The sequence below is a fragment of the Eptesicus fuscus genome, chromosome 4 (assembly GCF_027574615.1).
Source record: "Eptesicus fuscus isolate TK198812 chromosome 4, DD_ASM_mEF_20220401, whole genome shotgun sequence".
NCBI classification, from domain to species: Eukaryota; Metazoa; Chordata; class Mammalia; order Chiroptera; family Vespertilionidae; genus Eptesicus; species Eptesicus fuscus.
Genome location: NC_072476.1, coordinates 107,224,458 through 107,246,652, shown reverse-complemented (window position 1 = coordinate 107,246,652; position 22,195 = coordinate 107,224,458). Strand labels below are relative to the sequence as shown.

At 49.0% G+C, this 22,195-nt stretch overlaps 1 protein-coding gene across 1 annotated transcript in view; it reads right to left on the bottom strand.

Moving 5' to 3' along the window:
• Positions 1 to 22,195, bottom strand: part of CPLANE1 (ciliogenesis and planar polarity effector complex subunit 1) — a 68,111-nt gene that overhangs the window by 8,066 nt on the left and 37,850 nt on the right. Inside the window, exons 34-46 of the mRNA XM_054715318.1 lie at positions 20,884 to 21,004; positions 20,031 to 20,085; positions 18,095 to 18,199; positions 14,647 to 14,715; positions 13,487 to 13,596; positions 12,969 to 13,152; positions 12,657 to 12,803; positions 9,760 to 10,043; positions 7,643 to 7,730; positions 5,237 to 5,413; positions 4,037 to 4,067; positions 3,390 to 3,521; positions 381 to 546 (exon numbers count right to left, since the gene is read on the bottom strand). Of these exons, the coding sequence (XP_054571293.1) occupies positions 381 to 546; positions 3,390 to 3,521; positions 4,037 to 4,067; positions 5,237 to 5,413; positions 7,643 to 7,730; positions 9,760 to 10,043; positions 12,657 to 12,803; positions 12,969 to 13,152; positions 13,487 to 13,596; positions 14,647 to 14,715; positions 18,095 to 18,199; positions 20,031 to 20,085; positions 20,884 to 21,004 (1,669 nt within the window). The remainder of the gene's footprint in view (positions 1 to 380; positions 547 to 3,389; positions 3,522 to 4,036; positions 4,068 to 5,236; positions 5,414 to 7,642; positions 7,731 to 9,759; positions 10,044 to 12,656; positions 12,804 to 12,968; positions 13,153 to 13,486; positions 13,597 to 14,646; positions 14,716 to 18,094; positions 18,200 to 20,030; positions 20,086 to 20,883; positions 21,005 to 22,195) is intronic.

Sequence of the window (22,195 nt, the reverse complement as noted above, 5' to 3'; positions counted from 1 at the left end):
TTCTATAGGGAAGGTACGGATAAAAACAGGCTCTAAATGGCTCTCCCACACACACAGGTATTCAGCTGCAACAGACTCTCGGGGAAAATACGGGAACTACTCCGACCGTCACCCAATCACTCAAGCTCCTCATTTGTATAAAATGCTAGAGCCACAGTTAGCCTGCAGGAGAAAAAGTATTTAAGATAATTCAATGTAAGATGGTTGTGCAATACTCTGCTACCCTTTGTTAAGGTAATTTCCTAACTTAAGTAAAATGCTGACTTTTTTGTCAAATTAAAAATGCATTTAAATTTTGTTCATCCTTTTCTTAAATTTTGCCAGGAAAAAAACCACAGGCATCCTGTGATGTCCCCTTGTCCCTGACCCTGCAGACTCACCACATTGCTCCTGGGGCAGAAGGGGTCGTGCTCCTGCCCCCTCCTCTCCGCCAGCTGGTGTAAGTACTCCGCCATCCTCTCTCTCCGCTTTCTTCTCATCCAGACTTGAATCTCTCTCCTCTCCTTGGCAGTTCTTCCAGATCGGCTACTGGAAGATTGCTGAATCCTAAGGAATGTAACAGGCAGAGTACTGCTTGACTTTAAATTTGTGATGGAGATAAGCAGTATCACAACTACATACTGTTTATTTGTTAAGATTCTGTCCCATCTCAAAAAGTGGCAGCTATACTAATAAAAGAGTAATATGCAAATTGACCGTACCTTCACAATGCCCACCAGCCAATCAGGAGTGTGTATGCAAATTAACCCAACAAATATGGCGGGTTAATTTGCATATGCAGGCGCAGAGGGGCAGGGTGGGACGTCTGTGTCGTCGCCACAGCAATGATGCAGGCATTCTGCACCACCCCAGCTGCTCTCGGCCTCCGGACAGTGTGGGAAGGCAGAAACAGCTCAGGCTGGAGTGAAGGCGGTGCCGGCAGCCAGGGGAAGGAAGGCCCATTCTTGCATGAATCTTTGTGCATCGGGCCTCTAGTACAATTATAATCCCTGGTCAACTTGCTCTAACCTGTCCTCTGAAATCCCTGGAAATGACTTTGGGAAGGTCACCAGCGGCCTCTCCAGTCTTCATCCCACTGGACTTCTCTATAACTTGGCTTTTCCTTTCTGCTTTGAACTCTCTCTTGCCTGGTCCTTTCTAACCCAAAACTCTATGCAGCACCTTACATTGGCCCCTTCTTCTGTGCTCAGCACTTCAGTACTAATGTCTTTCAAGGTGCTGCTTTGGACATCTTAATCTGTAATCTGTTTCTGGATGGATGATCTCAAACATTTCCAAAACTTTACTACAGGAGCAGCTTCTAAACTGCTGCCCTCTGGATCCAGCCTCCTGGGGGTTACCCTCTCTTCCTTCCCTCCAAGCCACAGGAGGGGTCAGCACTGTACTGTGGTCCTATGCCTCTCCCAACTTCCGGTTTTTCCCCCTCACAGGCATTTCTCCCAGTAAACCTTGAGGACAGCTAATCCCACCTTGACTTCTGCTTCTCAGAGGTAAGAACTGACTCAAGTAGTACTGTGAGCACAAGGAAACGGGTGGTGTTAAGGTGGGGATTAGGGGCAAACTCGTCACCTAGGGTGCAAAGAGGGCACCACCCTAGGAAGGCGGGTCACGGATATAAACGATGTTTTACATGAATGCATGCTGTCCTCCTGGGAGTCTGGGCTCGGCATGCAGATTTCCTTAGCGAGACAGACAATGAAGACAGTTTTAGGTATAGGTGCAGGAGAACATCCCGTTGGCAATGTTCATCGGTACTTAGCTTTAGGTCCTCCCAGAGCAGATGCCAAAATGTTTATGGTTCACGAATATTCAAAATTAGCCATATTTTACCGAAACAAATTCAAAGCTTATAATAGATTTTTTTTCTTTATCATGAAACATTTTCTGATATTTACATATCACTCCTCCCCTCCCCAGTAAAACCTGTGGCCTCCCCGGGACACAGCAGTGCATACTTGTCACAAGCTATCGCTGGAGGAATTGTGTCCTGTACGGCTCCACCGAGAGGGTTCTGGAAGCTTGTGCCTAGTTTCCCATGGAATTTCTCCACGTACCTATTCCCTTTGCCGATTTGGCTTATTATCCTTTTGCTGCAATACATAGAGTTGTGCACGTGCCTAGTTGAATTCTGAGTCCTCCCGGTGAGTCACTGCACCTAGGCTGATCCTGGGGACCCTTTACCCGGCGTCGGAGCCACACCAGCACTGAAGTCTGACCGCTTTCTCCACCTCCCACAGTCCCTCACAGGGGTTCCTCCAAATAAATCTCTAATCATCTAAATCTCATTTTGGCATCTGCTTCTCTGAGGACCTAAAACTAAGTACCAATGAACATTACCAACTGAATGTTCTCCTGGCACCTTATACCCAACACCACAGAAATCATCAACTCTGTCATCCAAGGAGAGAACCATTCTCACTTCCTCCTCACAGTCGCCAGGTTTACTCACGCCTGGGGCCCTGCACTTCCCATTCTAAGCCATCTCATGTCTAGACTACTAAGTCAGACCTCTGATCGGCTCCCATTTTTAGTTTAAAGCCCTTTGCTGACCTCCCCTCCCCCTACTGCTTGCAGATGGGCTAACCAGGAGAAATAGGATTCAATGTGTGTTGTGCTCAGAGTGCTGAGGGTTTGGGAAAATGCATATGACGCAGATGTACCCTGTAAGTGAAATTAACCAGTGTTCTGAGGAGGGGAGGAGCGATACAGAAACATCACAAAATGTGTTCATGATAAAGAAAAAGACCTAATAAAGTATTTATACACAGCTCAAAAGAGCCTGCTTGTCAGACTGTTGAGTTATTGTTGGACCACATGATAGGACCTTTTCTTTTTGGTCTTTGCAATTGTTGTAAATCTCTGTATGCACTTTGCTTTTTATTAAATGTGATCCAGGGCGGCCGTGACTTCATACACTAACACCAGCACGGACCTGCTTTCCATTGTGTTTAAGCGGGAGCCAAGCAGTGGTGGCCTGCTGTGAAGCTCACATTGCCAGGCCGCGCCTCCCAGAGTAGTTTCAGTCTTTCAGTGTTGAGTAGTGAAAGGTACTAATGCATCAATGGTAATGCATTTCTGGTTTAGTATAAATTGAGGATGTTTTCTAGTTGTGCATGAATGCTGGCAACTTAGTAAGTTTTGACAATTGTTTAAATGTGTAATGTTAAGCTTAGGTTTAAAAAGTAAAGCTGGTAAAATGGGTCTTTGTTATTTGCTTAAAAAAAATAAATGTGATGTGTGTGGTGCATTCTTAAAAAAAAAAAAAAAAGAAAAAGACCTATTGTGAGCTTTGAATTTGTCTCATTAAAATAATGCTAATTTTGAATATTCTTGAACCATAAACATTTTAAATGGTTAAGAATTAATTATTCAGAAAAATCAGTGGTTACCTAGAGATGCTCCTGGCTTGTTGTTCTGTTAATCCCAGCTCTTTGCTGGAAACTCCATCTTTGGTGATAAGGTCATCAATAATGTCTGCAATGTCAGTCAGCCCCGTCATCTGGAGTGGATCTGCTGAAACGCTGCATTTGCAAATGCAATTTAAGAAAAGTAGGTCAGTATCTACAACTTATTACAGCAATGAGAACATGCAAAACTACGCCCTGTGAGAGCATAAATGAACACAAAAATGATAAACATGTAAATACTTGTTCCTTGTATTCTTTAATCCTGTAATCCTCAGTGGAAAAGCCTGATCATCACTAACTGATCAATATGTGCTCTTACAAAAGCAACATGAGGCCCAGGAGACAAGTTCTCCTGTCCTGCCTGCTGAAACTTAATGCATCTACAGTAAAGGAAAACGTAGCCAGTGCAGCTCATGGTATCCTTACTGCCTGCGCTAACACAGTCAGGGGTGTGACAGTCTCAGATGTTTTAAAACATCCCATTCCCAACGGGAATTAATTATATTCCTTTAATCCACAAAAAAAAAAGAATGTAGTGTAGACGTTCACATACATATGAACAACGCAATTTCCATAATGTATATGCCCAACTTTAAGTAAAATTGTAGATTAATTCTTAATATATTTACCTCTCAAATAACTCATCATTGTTATTCACACCTTTAAAAAAAAGAGAAATTATTTCAAAAAATTTTCAGGTCAGTTAATTTTCTACTTTCAATTATTAACCTGACTTAGGAATTACATAAACGGAAATTAAAATATTTTTAAACCTCCAAATTGGTTTAAAGGCATATGTATAGCATATTTATCCTCCTCTTGAATATGCTATTCGGTAGTAAATGTCCACATTTTGAGATTACTACTTTTGTGCCCAGAATACTCTAATACACTTTTAGGAGGTACAATCTTCCTTTGCTTAGTACAGTTTAGAATACTGGAGTGCAATTTATTCACACAATCTCAAAACACAAACCTGGATGGTCTAAAAGTAATACATTTGGGAAAATATCTAATTTAAATCCAAGAAGCCTTTACCAAGAGAAAAAAAATTACAAGATTTAATGACAGCTTGTCTATAGCCTTTCTTTTATTTAAATGACAGCAATGCCATTTAAAAATAGCAATTGTTGTTGCTTACATTATTTCAACAATGGTAATAAAATATATTGTAAACATTCAGTAAAATCATTGACCATCGATATCTAGGTTTAAAAAAAAAGTTCAGATCCACTGTCAATGGTAAACCACTGCATTTAGTAGGACCTGTCATTCACGTGCTAGAGCGATCTGTTAGGACCAAAGAAGAGCACTTCATTGCCAGCTGCAAAGGAAACAGAACGAAAGGGGCACTACGTTTTCTAAGCCTCAGTGTCCCTAACTGTGAAGTGCGGACACTGATGTTACCAGTCTGGCAGCCAGGTGGCCAGGCGATGCCGTGGCCCAGCACTGATGGCACACGGCTGGGGCTCGATAAGTCACAGCCACTATTTGGTTTTCAAATTAAAATGCAAGTTCGCATAATTGGCAGTGTTTGAATTTCTCAATTTTTAAAAAAATCAAATATTTTAGTAATTACACTAATAAGCTACATAGAGATATGATGCTTGCTTGCAGTGTATCTTATGAAGGTAACAAGACAGAGTTCATGTGAATGGTGCAATTTTTTAACTTCCCTTCACCCCAAATTTGTAAGTATTGTAAAATGGCTTCACAAATCCTTCATAACTGTATTCCTAGTAAATACTACTCAGTAACAATAATATATTGTTACATCCTTCAGTATATTGGAAAATACGAGTGTAAATTAATAAAGTGGAGAACAATACCAGGAAAACTTGTATTCTGGTCACTGGAGAGGCTGAGAACTGAGTCGGCAGAAGGAAACACACACGTTTTCGGACGAGAATGAGTTTCTGTTACTGAAAATTCATCTTCAAAAGTCTGTTCTTTGTCACTTTGATCTTCCTTATTCATATGAGTCAGGAAATGCACTAGTCCAGAGTCTACATTACAATTAAAATAGTAGAGGGAAACATCACATGTAAAGACAACGCGTAGCGGACACTTCCACATGGCAACAGATACGTCAGAAGTTTGCAACATATTCTATAGCTTTTTACTGTTTAATGAAATGATATGATATTTAGAATTTATACTCTCCAACAGCAAAAAAAAATCGGTTCAGTTTATTACCAACTTCAGAAAACATAGCAGACTGAGCTAATGTGGACAGGGGCCTGCCCATCATAAAAACACTAAAGAAATGCTAACTTAAAAAAATTGATTAATACACAAAACCCTGTAAATAAAAAAATCCCCTGGTGCCAGAAAAGGAATGGAATTCGAAGCTGGGAATACCTGGACAGCGACACTGGCAGAGCCCACAGAGGACCCGGGAGGCTCTGCAGGCTGCGGGGGGAGGGGCACTAGGCTGCTTAGCACAGCCTGGAGCTGAAGGACAGCAGCTCTGTCCTCAAAGTGGGGATGGGAAAACCTGCCCTGGACAAGCAGCAAAGACGTGTTCTGTCTGCCGGGATAGTGGACAGAAGAAAAATGAACGTCAACTCTGAGAAATCAAAACTCTGTCTTGCCACAAATGGGCGTGGGGTCTGAATTTATACCATCCATGCAGCACAGCAACTCCAAGCCAAGCAGTGTTCACAAAAATCTGTCCTAAAATTTTCTGCTTCAGTGACAGCAAATGCAAACCACTCCAAAGACAAGCATACACACTCAGCAGAACCCCCCAAAGTTGGTAAAACATAAGTCACACACAGAAAGACACAGCCATGAAAGAGACAGTATGCAGGCTCGACGACTGAGAACATGCACACATGAAATGAAGCAACCTGAAAGGGCATAAACACTCCTAGCCATTAAACAGATAAAAGAAGACACAGAAACCACAATAAAAGAAGAGAAGAGTATATCCCAAGAGCAAATAGATTTGAAAAAGAAACAGAACTTCTAGACATAATGTAGTCACCAAAATTAAACTCCTACAGCAAAGAGGACATGGCAGAAGAGAGAACCGCAGACTAAAAGGTGAATCACACCCTGGGTCTGGGTGAGGCTGGGTCCCGGGTCCGGGTGAGGCCGCATGCACCTAGGTCCGGGTGAGGCCACGCGCCCCTGGGTCTGGGAGAGGCCACGCGCCTCTGGGTCCGGGTGAGGCCTTGCGCCCCTGGGTCCGGGTGAAGCTGGATCCCGGGTCCAGGTGAGGCCATATGCCCCTGGATCCGGGTGAGGCTGGGTCCCGGGTGCGGGTGAGGCCACGCGCCTCCTGGGTCCGGGTGAGGCCACGTGCCCCTGAGTCCGGGTGAAGCCGTGCCCCTGGGCCCAGCTGAGACCAAACCAGAGGGAGTCGGACCTGCGTTACCACCATTTGTCCACCATCCAGAGCTGAGGAGTCAGTGCCGACATGTACACATAAGGAACTGGTGGACATTGAAATTGGGTCTCAAAAGAACTGTTGGTCCAGAAAGAAACTCACTACAGACTGATTCATTTGCCTGTCAGCATAACTCTTATTGCTCGTCTCACATTCAGTTCTTATAAGTATATCTCTAGTGACACATGATCTCGCTCATCTAGGGGAAATGATGAACAACATAGACTGAGGAACAAGAACAGAACCAGAAACAAGGAGGCATCGATCGGACTAGCGGGCCTCAGAGGAAGAATAGGGGAGGGTGGGGAGAGGGGGGAGAGATCAACCAAAGGACTTGTGTGCATGCATACGAGCCTAACCAATGGTTAAGGACAACAGGGGATTGGGGCATCCGTGGGGAGGGGTGTGGGATGGGAATGGGGGGATGAGGACAAATATGTGACACCTTAATCAATAACAAAATTTTTTAAAAAATAAATAAATAAATAAATAAGAGGTGGATCGCAGGACAGCAAGCACATCACACAGAGAAATGGTGGCAACTGAGAAGTGGCTAAGGGAACGGAGTGAGAAGGCCCGACGTACCATATAGAATAAATAAAAAGAAATATGCACCTGGAAACAGTATCAAAATGCCAGAAGGGGGCAGCACTGGCTTCTCAGAGAGAAGGGGCTGCCGTGGGAGCCAATCACATTTCCACACAGTGACCCCCAACTAGAAACGGGGGCTGATGGTTTTCAACTCAGTGAAAACCATCCGTATCTGACGTCCCAAAGGCAATTCTCAGTATCTTTCAAAGCCAGGCTGTGGGCAACCCCCACCCAGCCAGCTCCCACAAACCTTCTTTGGAAATGGTAATGGGTTTTGAAGCCAGTGTTTTTTCAGATTCAGGGCCAGAAGACAATTCAATGTCATCCACAGATTCAACCTGTAGAAAAACCACACCACAAAACAGCTGTTACAAACTTTACAGTGCAATCATTTCAAAATACTGTAAATTTTATGGAGGTTTTAAGCATTTGCCTTAATGCAACAAATGAAAGGGGAAGTTTTACTTATTTGTGGCGTAACTGATTTAACCTTTTAAGAGCTATTTTCCATAGCATCATGTCATATAATTTTAGACTAGGGAGCAACGTCAACTCCCATCCAGACGAAACCTTTTATTCTAAAGATGAGAGACCAGCCGAGACCGGTTTGGCTCAGTGGATAGAGCGTCGGCCTGGGGACTGAAGGGTCCCGGGTTCGATTCCGGTCAGGGGCATGTGCCTTGGTTGCGGGCACATCCCCGGTGGGGGGTGTGCAGGAGGCAGCTGGTCGATGTTTCTCTCTCATCGATGTTTCTAGCTCTCTATCCCTCTCCCTTCCTCTCTGTAAAAAATCAATAAAATATATTTAAAAAAAAAAAAAAAAAAAAAAGTTGAGAGACCAAGGCCAGAGACATTCAGTGACTTCCTCAGAGGCAGACATGGACTTGCACCGGGTCTCAAGGCTCCTCGTCAGTGCTGGTCCACGGGAGCCCTGCCTCCTCCAGGCCTACAAGCTGCTTTCTTACCTAAAAGGGGCAGTCAGCAGCTCTGCATCTGTATGTGCTTTCTAATAAGAAAACATCTTAAACCAGTGGTCGGCAAACCGCGGCTCGCGAGCCACATGCGGCTCTTTGGCCCCTTGACTGTTCTAACGCCACTTCTTCAAAATAGAATCGCCCCAGCCAAAAAGCGACTTCTGCGCATGGGCCACGAAGTTTCAATCGCACTGTACGTGTGCGCCCGCACGTGGTATTTTGTGGAAGAGCCACACTCAAGGGGCCAAAGAGCCGCATGTGGCTCGCGAGCTGTGGTTTGCCGACCACTGTCTTAAACCAAAATGCCAAACCGCCATTTAAATCAATACTATTTCCTTCAAGGCACTTCGCATCATTTCCTAATACACTGTCTTACGTCATATATTTTTAGTGTAGTTTCTCATATGTTTAATCTTAACTTTTAATGGGTGTTCAATATCTGGATTGATAAATACATCTTTAACCTGTCAGCATGCCGGTGATCTGAAGTGCTTGTTGGTACGTCAGGGATGGGATTCTTTTTTTCTTTTTTTAAATATATATTTTTATTGACTTCAGAGAGGAAAAGGGAGGGAGAGAGATAGAAACATCAATGATGAGAGAGCATCACCAATCGGCTGCCTCCCACACGCCCCACACTGGGGATCGAGTCCGCAGAACCCAGGCATGTGCCCCGACTGGGAATCGAACCAGGTCTTCCTCAGTCCGCAGGCCGATGTTCTATCAACTGAGCCAAACCAGCCAGGGCAGGGATGGGATTCTTATCCTGCAGACCAATCTGCATTTCCCAATATAAGTCTCTAACGCATTCCAAATATCTCCACTATTTATTCCTTAATCTTTATTTTATATAAATTTTACTTCCTAAAAAAGGACAGGATATTTGTGCAAAATAATTAACAAATGTTGGAGACTTCCTTTGTAGTTGTCGATCATGATATACCAATATACATAAACATTAATCTTTTTATTATGAATACTTTTTAAAGAAATAGAAAACTTGTAAGGACTACTAATCCATTGTATAATTAAAAGAAACTGAGAATTCCGAATAGAAGGACAGTATTTATAGTTATAAAAATCTTGCTGAAGAAAATGATAATCAGGAGCAGGGTTTGTTTGAAAGCACATTCTGGTTTTATAAGTCATATTTTTTTTTTCCTGGGAGAAGCTTAAGTTCCCTCCTTAAAAGCTTAGGGCAGTGGTTCTCAACTGGAGGCAGCTGACAGCGAGTGCCGAGACCAGGGATGCTACCAGCAGGCCTACGATGGGGAAGCCGCCCCAACACACACAATTATCTGGCCACTCCTTTGAAAAACCGAGTGTTTATAAAATTACGGTACGCTACAAATCTGGTAACTTGGTAATAAAAAACCAAATGAAGACCGTCTACCTCCTGGCAGTGCCGGTCCACCGCCGGGTCCACCATCCCGTGCTCAGGGAAGTCCTGCTCGATGCGGTCGGCGATGCTCTGTATGGCCAGCAGCTGCGCGTCAATTTTCCGGAGCTGAGAGCTGAGGCGCTGCAGCTGGGGGCGCGCTGCAGGGCGGGGCGCAGGGCCAGGAGCGGGGGCGCCCTGCAGCAGTTCCTGCAGCAGGTAGTCCCGCAGCCCGCCCCCTTCCGCGGCATCCGGCTGTGAGCTCTCTTCTTTGAATTGGAAAGCTGGCTTCGGCACGTCTGAGTATTAATAAGGGTAATAAGAGAACTGATTACAATTCAGGCAGAGGTAGATGCTGATGATCGGACCTTTTGGAAGATCTCAACTTAAGTGGACGTAAAATCCCATTCCAAATCAGTTTTAATTATAGACTTAGAAATGCCATTTGTCTCTGTTGTGAGGTAAGAGTATAAAAGTGTTACTGTGACCACAATCTTCTACATACAAGGCAGTTTGAATGTTACTTTAAAAATTTTTTTTTAATTGATTTCAGAGAGAGAGGGAGAGGGAGAGATAGAAACATCCGTGATGAGAGAGAATCACTGATCGGCTGCCTCCTGCACACCCCACACTGGGGATCGAGCCGGCCACCCGGGCATGTGCCCTGACCAGGAATCGAACCCTGACCTCCTGGTTCATAGGTCGATGCTCAACCACTGAGCAACACCAGCCAGGCTTGAATGTTACTTTTATCCTCTGCTACAAAAATATAATTTAAAAAAGCAACTGTTAAACTCTCCTTGAAAACCAACAATATCACACAGTAAACGCTAGACCCAACGTCAGCCATTCCTGACTCTGAGGGGATCTCAGGCAGTCAACCTGCCTACCTCGGAGGGTTTGTGAAGATCAAGCTATGGGGCAAAATAACCTGAAACGTGGATTACTGAACAAATGTAAGCAGTGCTATTCTTTCAGTCCCGTCTGGGGGGGGCGGGCGGGGGGGGACCTTCCACGGGAAGATGGAGGCACGTTCCAGGGTTGGCAACATGGGTGGTGATCTTTCCCTAGCGGCTTCGGCTGCGCCTGTTACCGTCCTCAGTACTCTACCAGCTGCCCTTCCTGTTTCCAGCAGCCTGAATGTCTCTCTTCTTCACTCTCAGGAAAGAATCTGGTGCATGAACTTCAAATAGAAAATACAGCAAAAAAGCCCGCCGGCATGGCTCAGTGGTTGAGCGTCAGCCTATGAGCCAAGGAGGTCATGGTTTGATTCCCGGTCAGGGCCCAGGCCCAGGTTGGGTGCTCGGTCCCGTGTGGGGCGAGCAGGAGGCAGCCGATCAATGATTCTCTCTCATCACTGATGTTTCTCTCATCCTCTCTCTGAAATAAATAAAAAGAAAATACAGCAAAAGAAATGGACATCCCCAAGCCCGAATGGCCAGCAGACCCTTTACCCGGAGAACCTGCGCCCCCCAGTGACGTGGGCTAATCACCCAGGAGGGGACCTCGGCGTCCCATGGGCTGCGGGGCTCCCCCTCGGCCCGCCCAGCTGCTGCTATTACTGCCGGAGTCCCCACAGGAGATGCTTCTACAACAGGAAGCAGCCGTTACTGGAAATGATGAGTAAGTTTCCACTGAAACAGGATTTGTAGTTTGTTTTCCATTTAAAAGCCTAGGGCCCCGCCCCCTTTGCCCAGCCTTTTCCTATAGTGCAAATCCCAGGCAACTCTACAGTGTGCCTGCCTATATAAATACCGTGATAACACTTAATTTTAAAATGTCTTCCTTTTAAACAGGCATTGTTAAGTCCTTCTCTTTAATAAGTATAGCCGGGTCCACCGACATTCTCCTGACCAGGCAGTCTCCCCCCACCCAGCACCCCCCAAAGGTGGGCACGGATGGCTCCACAGCAGAGGACATCAAGCCGTCGTCTGAAATGCTGCCTGAGACATTCAGTGGTCCCAGGGCGACGGGTCTGGTTCCATGTTCAAAATTTCAGAATCCAACCTCTATGAAGGAAGGGGAACTACGGGAGGCCTCGGGAGCCACAGGCTGGGCCGGGTGCAGCCTGCGGAGCCCTGTGAGGGCGCCACACACACAGGAGGGCCAGCTCCAGCTCCAGCTCATCGTGCCGGTCTCCCGGGCAGGGGCAGGGCTGGGGCTGAAGCCCAGGTCTGCTCTGTCTGGATCTGAAGTCCACGCTCTTTCCTGCTCCAGCCTGAAAGCTGCAGCCTCCCACGGCCTCCTCACGCCCCACGCAGCCGGCAGCCCTGGCGGAGAGGGCAGAGCCTTTGGGTCTGAAACGCTGGCCCTACGTGTACTGGCAGCTGCAGACACCGCCCTGCCACCGGGACAGTGGTCCCGTCCTGCTCCTCACAGCCCCCCAGGCCGTCTGACACCATGAGCAGGCAGTACTGACGGCCAGGCTGGGCCATCCTCCCAACAGGTGGCTGCTGTCGGAGGTCAGGCCGCATGTGTGAGTCATCTAGTCACTCACGTGATGTAATGACTGGGTTTTGAAGAAATCATCTTCTTAATCTTGCAAGTATTTTACAATAATGCAACCTGATTTATGACTATAAAACTCAATATTTTACTAATAAAGCACTGTTGGCTACCATGCCTGTGTATTCCTATGTGCTATTCTAGAATTTCCTACCTTTTTAAATATGAGAATTCCTTTTAACGCCAAAAATCTCATTAAATCCCACAGGGTATTTTTTGCTAACCTCATTAATTGAGAAAAGACATCTGCAGCCTCCCTGCAAAATATCCGTGGCCGAGAGCCGGACCCACATTACCCACCTGTCCCCTCCTCCTCGGCAAGGGAGAAGTCGCTTCTGGTTCATTCTGCAATCGCCAGGTTTTAGCGCTTGTCTCCCCTGGGGCAGCGATCGGGAAGGGGCGCTCACCTCTGTCCTCTCCGACTGACGATGGAGGGGAGGGGACCCCGGGCTCCTCCGCTTGGGCAGCGCCTGCTCTCCAGCCTCCCACCTCCACACAGGACGGTGACGCCTCTGCAGGTGTGAGAGGCAAGTCCACCGCAGAACTGGCGGGTCCTGTCAAGAAAGCAAAAGGCAGAAAAGACCGAGTCTACGCTTCTGAACGAGGAATTCGGAAGATTCACAGCTCACTTCTGAGCACGAATGTAAACATCCACGACGCAGTGGTTTCCAGGGCAGCAGGGAGAGGGAAGCAGGGTAACAGTGCTGTGGGCAAACTACCTTGACTCTTCACCCTGCGCAGGGGAGCAGCAGCGGGCGCGGAGGCGGCCATGTGATGTAACGCTGCCGAGGTCGGCCCTTCCGCCTGCCGTGGGGGGACGTCCTCGTCGGAAGGCTCTCTGACAGGCAGTTCCTGCAGGTGGCCAGCTTCAATGTCAATCACATTTATGTAAGTGTGTCCAACCTGAGCCAAAGCATAACATCAAAGGGAGTTACATGCTTTACTCTACGGCCACTCTGTCCCCCCCACCCCACCCCCCTAAAAAAGTCTGCTCCCGAAGGCAAGGAGGGCTCCCAGGCGCCCTTCAGGGAAAGCTGCAGGAAGCACTGCTCTCGTCTCAGTGTATAATAGTTAGGGGCATAATATTTAACCTTCCTTTTCACCTTTCCAGCAGGCTGCACGGGTAAGACTGCAGCCTCACTTCATCCATACACTTGAGTGATGAGGATGACCATACACACTTTAGCATAAAGCTATTACGAAAACTTCTGAACAAAACCCAAACCAAATGCCATACCGTGTCCGAGGCTGAAGGTGACAAAGGCTTCTCTGCCCGTCCGGAGGGAAGGCTGAGATTCAGAAACACATCTGGAGGCAACGGCTCGGGGACAGTCACAGGTTCACATTCTGAGAATTAAAAACAGAAAAATCAGGAGTATAAAAAGAAACCTGTCATCAGTCCTCAGTCATCAGCTTTGTAAGAACAAGCTATCAACAAACAACATGTATTTGTTCAAAACCTAAGTAGAAGGTTCACAGGTGTAATTTACTCTAGAGCAGTGGTCGGCAAACTCATTAGTCAACAGAGCCAAATATCAAGAGTACAACAATTGAAATTTCTTTTGAGAGCCAAATTTTTAAACTTCTTCTAATGCCACTTCTTCAAAATAGACTCGCCCAGGCCGTGGTATTTTGTGGAGAGCCACACTCAAGGGGCCAAAGAGCCGCATATGGCTCGCGAGCCGCAGTTTGCCGACCACGGCTCTAGAGTAATTCTTAACTGAACGGAGATTGACTATTGCTTTTCTCATATGAATGATTCAAAGAATAATAAAGTATGTAAGTCATGTCAAGAAAATACTGTATTTCCTATTTTCCATTTCAGATCATATTAAGTCATGTTTGTTTATTTAAGAATCACTAATTTCTTTTTTTGCTTTCAACGTTGTTTATCTGTTTATTTTAATAGCTTTATTGAGGGGGACCTAATTCACAGAGTCCATAGATAAATTTTACTACTCAAGATGCTTAACACCTAAATTTTATAAAACCCACTTAACTTCTTATTCGAAAGTAAAATAAAGAAACCTGTCACAATAGGTCAGCAGACGATCTAACTCAGTGTCTCTTGTCCTAGGACTCCATCTTATTTCCTAGCATCTATTTTTAATAGAACAGTACTTTCAAATTTCATATGCAAACCATAGCTCATTGTCATATTGAGTACTGGAAACTTGGTACCTGGGCTTGAATTTATACCTTACGACCACCATAAAACTAGAAGACAGGAAGTGAAAATACTTAAATTACTGTCTGTCTCTATTAGATCCATGGATTGGTGTGAATGCTTTTTCATGGGGAGGAGGGGGTGGAAACTCCTGTTTTGACATCATGCAGACATAATCTTTAACAGTCATGCTTTCTCAAAAAAATTTTTCAAAAAGGAAGAAATCACACCTGGTGTGGAGGAAATGGCTTGTGGATTTTTCTGACATTCAGAAACCACTTGAGAAGCAGCTTCTTTGTCTTGTAGTCAATTAGGAGATTTGAGGCAAAAAGAGAAACAGAAAAAGGATTTCATAAACACAGGGAAAATTAAATACATATGTGCAGATTTTTAGACTACTGGGTATAAAAGATAGTAGAAAGAAGACTGACAGCTTAGATTTCTAATTTTTAAAAATTAGTAACTTCGTATTTTATTATTATTTATATCCTGGGCCTCATTACCTGACAAACAGGCTGCAGACTTTAGACTGCCCAGCAAAGAACACCCAAGCGCTATCTCATTTAAGAATGTCTCACAGGTGACCAACAGACATATGAAAAGATGCTTAAGGTCATTAGTCATCAGAGATGCAAATTAAAACCACAATAAGCTATCACATCAAGCCTGTCAGAATTGCTATCATCAATAAATTAACAAATATAGCGGGCTGGTGAGGATGTGGAGAAAAGGGAGCCCTCATGCACTGCTGATGGGAATGCAGACTGGTGCAGCCACTGTGGAGAACAGTATGAAGATTCCTCAAAACTTAAAAATGGAACTGCCTTAACCTTTTGCACTCGGATGTCGAGTGTGACTCGACACGGTTAGCATTAGAATAAAGGAATCAAGAAAAAAGCAAGCGAGTGCAAAGGGTTAATGACCCAGCAATTCCACTTCTGGGAATATATTCAAGGAAACACAAACTACTAATTCAAAAGAATATATGCACCCCTATGTGCATTGCAGCAGTACTTACAATAGCCAAGATCTGGAAGCACATAAGTGCCCATCTATATATATATATATATATAATAGAGAAATATGCTAATTAACCAGGACGCCGTAACGCGTCAACCGGACAGGAGGAGGTTGCGCACACAGCGCTGGGGGCCGGGTGGCAGGGGCCTCCGCACGCCTGCGCTGGGGGAGGGCCTGGTCAACAGCCGCCAAGGCTGCTTCAAGGGCTGGAGAGGGAGGCAGGGCCGGACCCACAGCGGCCGAGGCTGCTGCGGGGCCAGGGAGCCAGGCAGGGCTGGACCGGCGACTCCAGGGTGGCGGCACAGCTTGACAGCAGGGCCTGCTTGGCCATCACCGCGGCAACCCACAAGCAGGCAAGCGGGCCCGCAGGCAGCACCCAGCAGGACCTGCTTGGCCATTGCTGCGGTGTAGGGCAGGCGGGCAGGGGGAGTGGGCCTAAGCCATCAGTAGGACATCCCCTGAGGGCTCCCGGATTGGAGAGGGTGCAGGTCGGGCTGAGAGACCCCCACCCCACCCCCGTGCACGAATTTCGTGCACTGGGCCTCTAGCCAGTAGATAAGTGGATTTTAAAAAACCTGTGGTACATTTAAGCAATGGAATATTATTTGGCCATAAAAAAAGAACAAAATCTTATCATTTGCAACAGCATGGATAGACCTAGAGGGTATTATGCTAAATGAATTAAGTCATTCAGAGAAAGACAAAAACCACATGATTTCCCTTATATGTGGAATCTAGAGGACAATATAAACAAATAAGCAAAACAGAAACAGACTCATAGATGCAGAGAACAGCCTGGGTGTCAGAGGGAAGAGGGGTGGGGGACTGGGGGACAAAGGTGAAGGATTGAGAAGGACAGGTTGGTAGTTACAAACTAGTCACGGGGAGGTGAAGTCCAACAGAGGGAATCCAGTCAATAACATTGTCATCACTTTGTGATGGCCGGGACCACAGCTGTGCTACACATGTCTGACGGCCGGGAGCACAGCTGTGCTACGCGTGTCTGACGGCCGGGAGCACAGCTGTGCTACGCGTGTCTGACGGCCGGGACCACAGCTGTGCTACGCGTGTCTGACCGCTGGGACCACAGCTGTGCTACGCGTGTCTGACGGCCGGGAGCACAGCTGTGCTACGCGTGTCTGACGGCCGGGAGCACAGCTGTGCTACACGTGTCTGACGGCCGGGAGCACAGCTGTGCTACGCGTGTCTGACGGCCGGGAGCACAGCTGTGCTACGCGTGTCTGACGGCCGGGAGCACAGCTGTGCTACACATGTCTGACGGCCGGGAGCACAGCTGTGCTATGCATGTCTGACCACTGGGACCACCGCTGTGCTACGCGTGTCTGACGGCCGGGAGCACAGCTGTGCTATGCATGTCTGAGGGCCAGGAGCACAGCTGTGCTACGCGTGTCTGACGGCCGGGAGCACCGCTGTGCTACGCGTGTCTGACGGCCGGGAGCACCGCTGTGCTACGCATGTCTGACGGCCGGGAGCACCGCTGTGCTACGCGTGTCTGACGGCCGGGAGCACAGCTGTGCTATGCATGTCTGAGGGCCAGGAGCACAGCTGTGCTACGCGTGTCTGACGGCCGGGAGCACAGCTGTGCTACGCGTGTCTGACGGCCGGGAGCACAGCTGTGCTATGCGTGTCTGACGGCCGGGAGCACAGCTGTGCTACACATGTCTGACGGCCGGGAGCACAGCTGTGCTACGCGTGTCTGACGGCCGGGAGCACCGCTGTGCTACGCGTGTCTGACGGCCGGGAGCACTGCTGTGCTACGCGTGTCTGACAGCCGGGAGCACAGCTGTGCTGTGCATGTCTGACGGCCGGGAGCACAGCTGTGCTATGCGTGTCTGACGGCCGGGAGCACCGCTGTGCTACGCGTGTCTGACGGCCGGGAGCACAGCTGTGCTATGCGTGTCTGACGGCCGGGAGCACGGCTGTGCTATGCATGTCTGACTGTGTAAAATGCACAAAAGACAATGGAAAGGAAAAAACACCAAAACATTACTTCTGAATGTGTCGTCATAGTTCATTTCATCTTCTTCACAGCTTGCTTTATTATCCATTCTACAATGATCATAAATTACTTGGAAACCATACAGGTATTTCACAATAATATAAAGTCAGAGGTTTAAAAAGGCCCCACGAGGTCCCATACAGTTAAGAGGAACTGCTTCCCGAACGTCCTATAAAAGCATCAGTCCAACGCCAAGGCAGAGAGCTCCCATTACGAGGGGGTCTGCCGGGCAACCCCGCAAGCACTCCTGCTCAGCGCCGTCTCCCTCTCCCGGCAGAGCTGCGCGGCCCGCCCCACCGCACACGCACCCTGGTCCCCAACTCACCTGTTCCAGCCACACCCCGGCCTCCCAACCTCAGGCCAGAGCAACATTCTGTCCACGGACTTAGGGCGCAGCCCATGGCATCTCTGAACAAACATCTCTAGTATGCTTCAAGTTATCACAAATTCTATTGGAAATTTGATTTTAAGTTTAAAATGTGTAAAGCATGTATCAGGGTTGGGGACAAGAACCTGGGATGACGGACTAACACCACGTAATTTAAATTCCCCTTACATCATTTTGGAGAAAAAGTCGAAATAGATTAAATGTTGCAAAATGCATGAACGTTTGACGTTACGGCAAAGCAGCAGGTTACCTGGGTCTGTGTTGGTGCTTGCATCCTGACACCCCACAGCGTTCCTCCTCACAGCGGCCATGAAATGCAGCCCAGCGCACGTGGTGACGTCACCCTGTAGCGTTTCTGAAATGGACGACAAGCATCGGGACCCACGGGCGAGGCCAACGGGTGACCCGGAGCCCGAGGCCGGGGAGCCCGAGGCAGGGGAGCCCGAGGCCGGGGAGCCCGAGGCCGGGGAGCCCGAGGCCGGGGAGCCCGAGGCAGGGGAGCCCGAGGCAGGGGAGCCCGAGGCCGGGGAGGCGAGGTCCGAGGTGGAGCCTTTCTGGATGAGGTGGCAGCGGACTCCGAGAGGCAGCTCAGTGGCATCAAAACCCAAATCGTGGGGACTGGGCATGCCCGGCTCGACACGGAGGCGTTCTGGCTGCCGAGGAGCAGTCATGGTTAACCTTTTGCACTCGGATGTCGAGTGTGACTCGACATGGTTAGCATTAGAATAAAGGAATCGAGAAAAAAGCAAGCGAGTGCAAAGGGTTAAGCAGGGGCGTGATATGGTCAGACTGATGTTCTGGGAGAACCAGCCGGCCGGTGTGCGGAGCAGGGATCCGAGGGGAAAACTGAAGAAAGGCAACCGGGTGAGGCTGCCGCGGTGCAAACGAGACAGGGACGGCAGGGGGGACGGCGGGGACGGGCAGAGCCGCCCCGGAAGAGTGACAAAGGGCGGGAGACCGGCGGCTGAGCACCCAGGAGGGGCGGGGCGGGCGGACCTCAGAAGGACCCAAGTTTGGGGTTCGATGGTAGGAACACCAACGAAGAGAGAACAAGCCAGCTGGTGGGGGAGGGATGGTGAATTCCCACGTCCACGCCGGCCTGAGGCAGTTCCCACCCACACGGAAAGGTGCGGCGGGGGAGGGTCCCAGTCAGTCTGTTTGGGAGTTTGGGTGTAGACGGGGTTTTCCTGGGAGGTCACCCAGGGGTCTAAGCAGAGTAAGAGTGTCAGTGATGGGTGTTTTTAATAATAAAAAGTATAGGGTTGGCTTTGCGCCTGTTCCAAGCACAGAGCTCCCTAAACCCTCAGATCGTCCGAGTGCAGGCGTGCCTGTCATCACTCAGGAGCCCCCTGCTCAGACCTGAGTTTAGGCCAAGGCAGCGGCGCCCGGCGGCCCCGGGAGAGGACTGGCCCCGAGGACCCAACCACAAGATCAGAGGGCTGGGACTTGAACCCCGCCCCGACCCAACCCAGGGAGATGGAGCTCGAGCACCATGGCCTGTGCCTGTGCCCTGTCAGTCATGACTACCCAATGGGTACGGGGCCTCTGGGGTGATGAGCAAGGGGATGTGCTGGGCGGGCGGCGCCCCAGGGAGAGGCGGGCTCCCCGAGGAGAAAGCCTTGGGGATACACACATTCGGCTGCAAGGAAGAAATGGACCAGCTGAAGACAGAAAACCATTTGCTTTCCATGAGCAAGTTCTGGTTTCTGAACCGAGGCTTTAAAGTGCATGTGTTTTCCGTGAGGAAGCTGACCCTGGCACGCTCTCCCATCATTTCCTTCGGGGCCTTAAATACCAGCACGTTCCCCGAGCTTCTAACTAACCGCGTTGCTCACTGTAGTGGTCGGCAAACTTGCTCTGTGAAGGGCTGGAGAGTATTTGCTTCGTGAACCCCGTGGTCCCTTTCAGCAGCGCGACAGCCGCCTCGGACAACGTGCACCACGTGGACGGCTGTGTTTCAGGGAAACCGGATTCCCGAAACAGGCGTGTCTGACCTGGCCTGTGGCCCTGGTCTGTGTGTCAGGAACACACACACACACACACACCCACACACACACACACACCCCACCCACCCCCATCCCCGGGTCAGGATTTCGCCTCATTTTTATCTAGATGTTTCCAGATCCGTGGTCTGGAAGCTGACGGTAACTGAGCTCGGCCACCGCACGCACCAGGCACATACATACCCAGAGGGACTTCAAAGGCCTCCAACGTCTGGGACCCACGATGCGCCCGCTGCTCCTAAACGAGTCCCAGTGGTGAACCTAAGGTTAGCTCTGACATCTGTTACTTGGAAAACATAACAGCTCTGAGCACGGTTAAGTCTTAGGAGCAGGTTCCAACCCCTTCATTCTAGAAATACTTGTCTATCAAGTGACTTACTCCATCGAAGGGACCCTGCGAAGGAGTTCCCCAAAGTCCCAAGTCGGGATGAGGAAGGAGGTCACCGGCTGCATCCGCTTACTACCTACCACCTGCCTCCCTCCCGGAGCAGGCTCAGCTCCGGGACCCCTCGGGCAGGAGCACTCATGGGCCCCACTAACAGGACTTCACGGGCCTGCGCCTCGTAAACATTCACGTAAACAAAGCTGTTCCGTTCACTTAACCTGTTGTTGCAAAACTAGGGAAGCAGGTCACACATTTGGGAGTGTCTGAGACCTGATTTCCAACACAGGCCGCATATGAACGTGGGTGGGACCTTTCAGAGGCGCCTCAGGAGAGAGAGGAAATGAAGCAGGAGAAACCCAAGTCCCGCCCAGTGTGCATCCCGGTGACAGGAAAGGGCAGAGTGACGTCAGAGGGAAGAGGCCACATGGCAGGTGCTCTAAGCCGCCGCCTGACTGGCCATGAGCTGGTTCCACCTCACACCGGGCCCTGCTCCCTCCCGGAGGGCCTCTGTGCTCGATCAGAGTCTGCAGGTCACAATCGGTGCTCCAGCCCCGGCCAGGTGCCCCCCACACCCCCCCACCCCCCCACACCCCCCCACCCCCATCCCGCCTCTGACTGCGCGCAGGCCGGGGAGAAGGGGCAGGTCTGTACCTCGGCTTTCCCAGCTGCTCCCGAGTCCCCGTCAGGAAGGACGGCAGCGGCCACACTCGGTTTTCTCCTCTGCTTCTCTGAGCGTTTCTCTTGCAGCTCTTTCTCAGCTCGTCGTCTTTGCCTGTGGAAGACCACAGTGTGAAATACATTCCTGCTATTCTAGGAACAGTGTTTTACCCGTGTCATGCTACACAGGGAGACGGTCATGGAAATTATGTCCACAAACTATTTTCCATGGCATTTAATTAAATTAGCAAGAGATTCTGCTACAATAGAAGCAAACACGAGCCAACGTCGGGGACACACGTTGTTCCCAGCTCCTCTGCTGGAGGCGGACTTTCTGGGGAACCACTGGCGCCTCAGGCCAGGATGACACCCGGGGGGGGGGACTTTCAGGCTCCCTCTCTGCGGGTCTAAGCTGGCCCGGGAGCCCTGCGGAGACCTCCGTTCAAGGAGGCTTACTGGGAAGAGGGAATACCTGGGAACATGAAGGAAGGACCCGTTTCTGGAAAGAAAGCACTGATAACAGAACTCAGGGTCATAAATGTAAAAATTTCAGTGTCTAGACTGAGTAATAATCTGCTGGTCAGCACACGTATTGAGCACCCATGATGAGGACAACACTGCGACGCCCTTCATCACAGGTCACAGCCTTCCTGTGACAGGCACAGTCTCAGCCCTGACGCCGTTCCGTCACTCACCCTCCCACCTCCTAGATGAGAGTGTGGAGGGCGCGGTAAGACAGGGGAGGTCCCTCTCGTTCCGAGTGCCGGGAGGATGGGGAATACGGCCCGGGGCAGCACAGGTCTGTGCCGCAGAGGGCTGCTCACCCTGCCGTAGGGAAGCGCAGGGAGCCCTCCCGCTGGGAGTGCCGGGGAAGAACTGCTTACTAAAACGGAAAAAATAACAGTATTTGTCTCCAGCCCTGGCCGTGTGGCTCAGCTGACTGGGTGTTGTCCCGTGCACTCAAAGGTTATTGGCTCGATTCCTGGTCAGGTTTTGGGCTCAAACCCCAGTAGGGGTGTGCAGGAGGCACTCGATCCATGTTTCGCTCTCACATCAATGTTTCTCTCTCTCCCTCTCTCTGAAAATCATTTAAAAATAATAGTATCTGTCTCTCACAACACAGGGATTTTCCTTGTCCCCAGATGTGTTCCAATGCAGGACACCCGACAAGGAAACTGAATACGCAATTGTGTTTGGGTAGGAGTTTGAGCCAGTTGACTTCGTTTATAACTACACTAGAGGCCCGATGCACAAAATTTGTGCAAGAGTAGGCCTTCCTTCCCCCAGGTGCCGGCACCCGAGACCT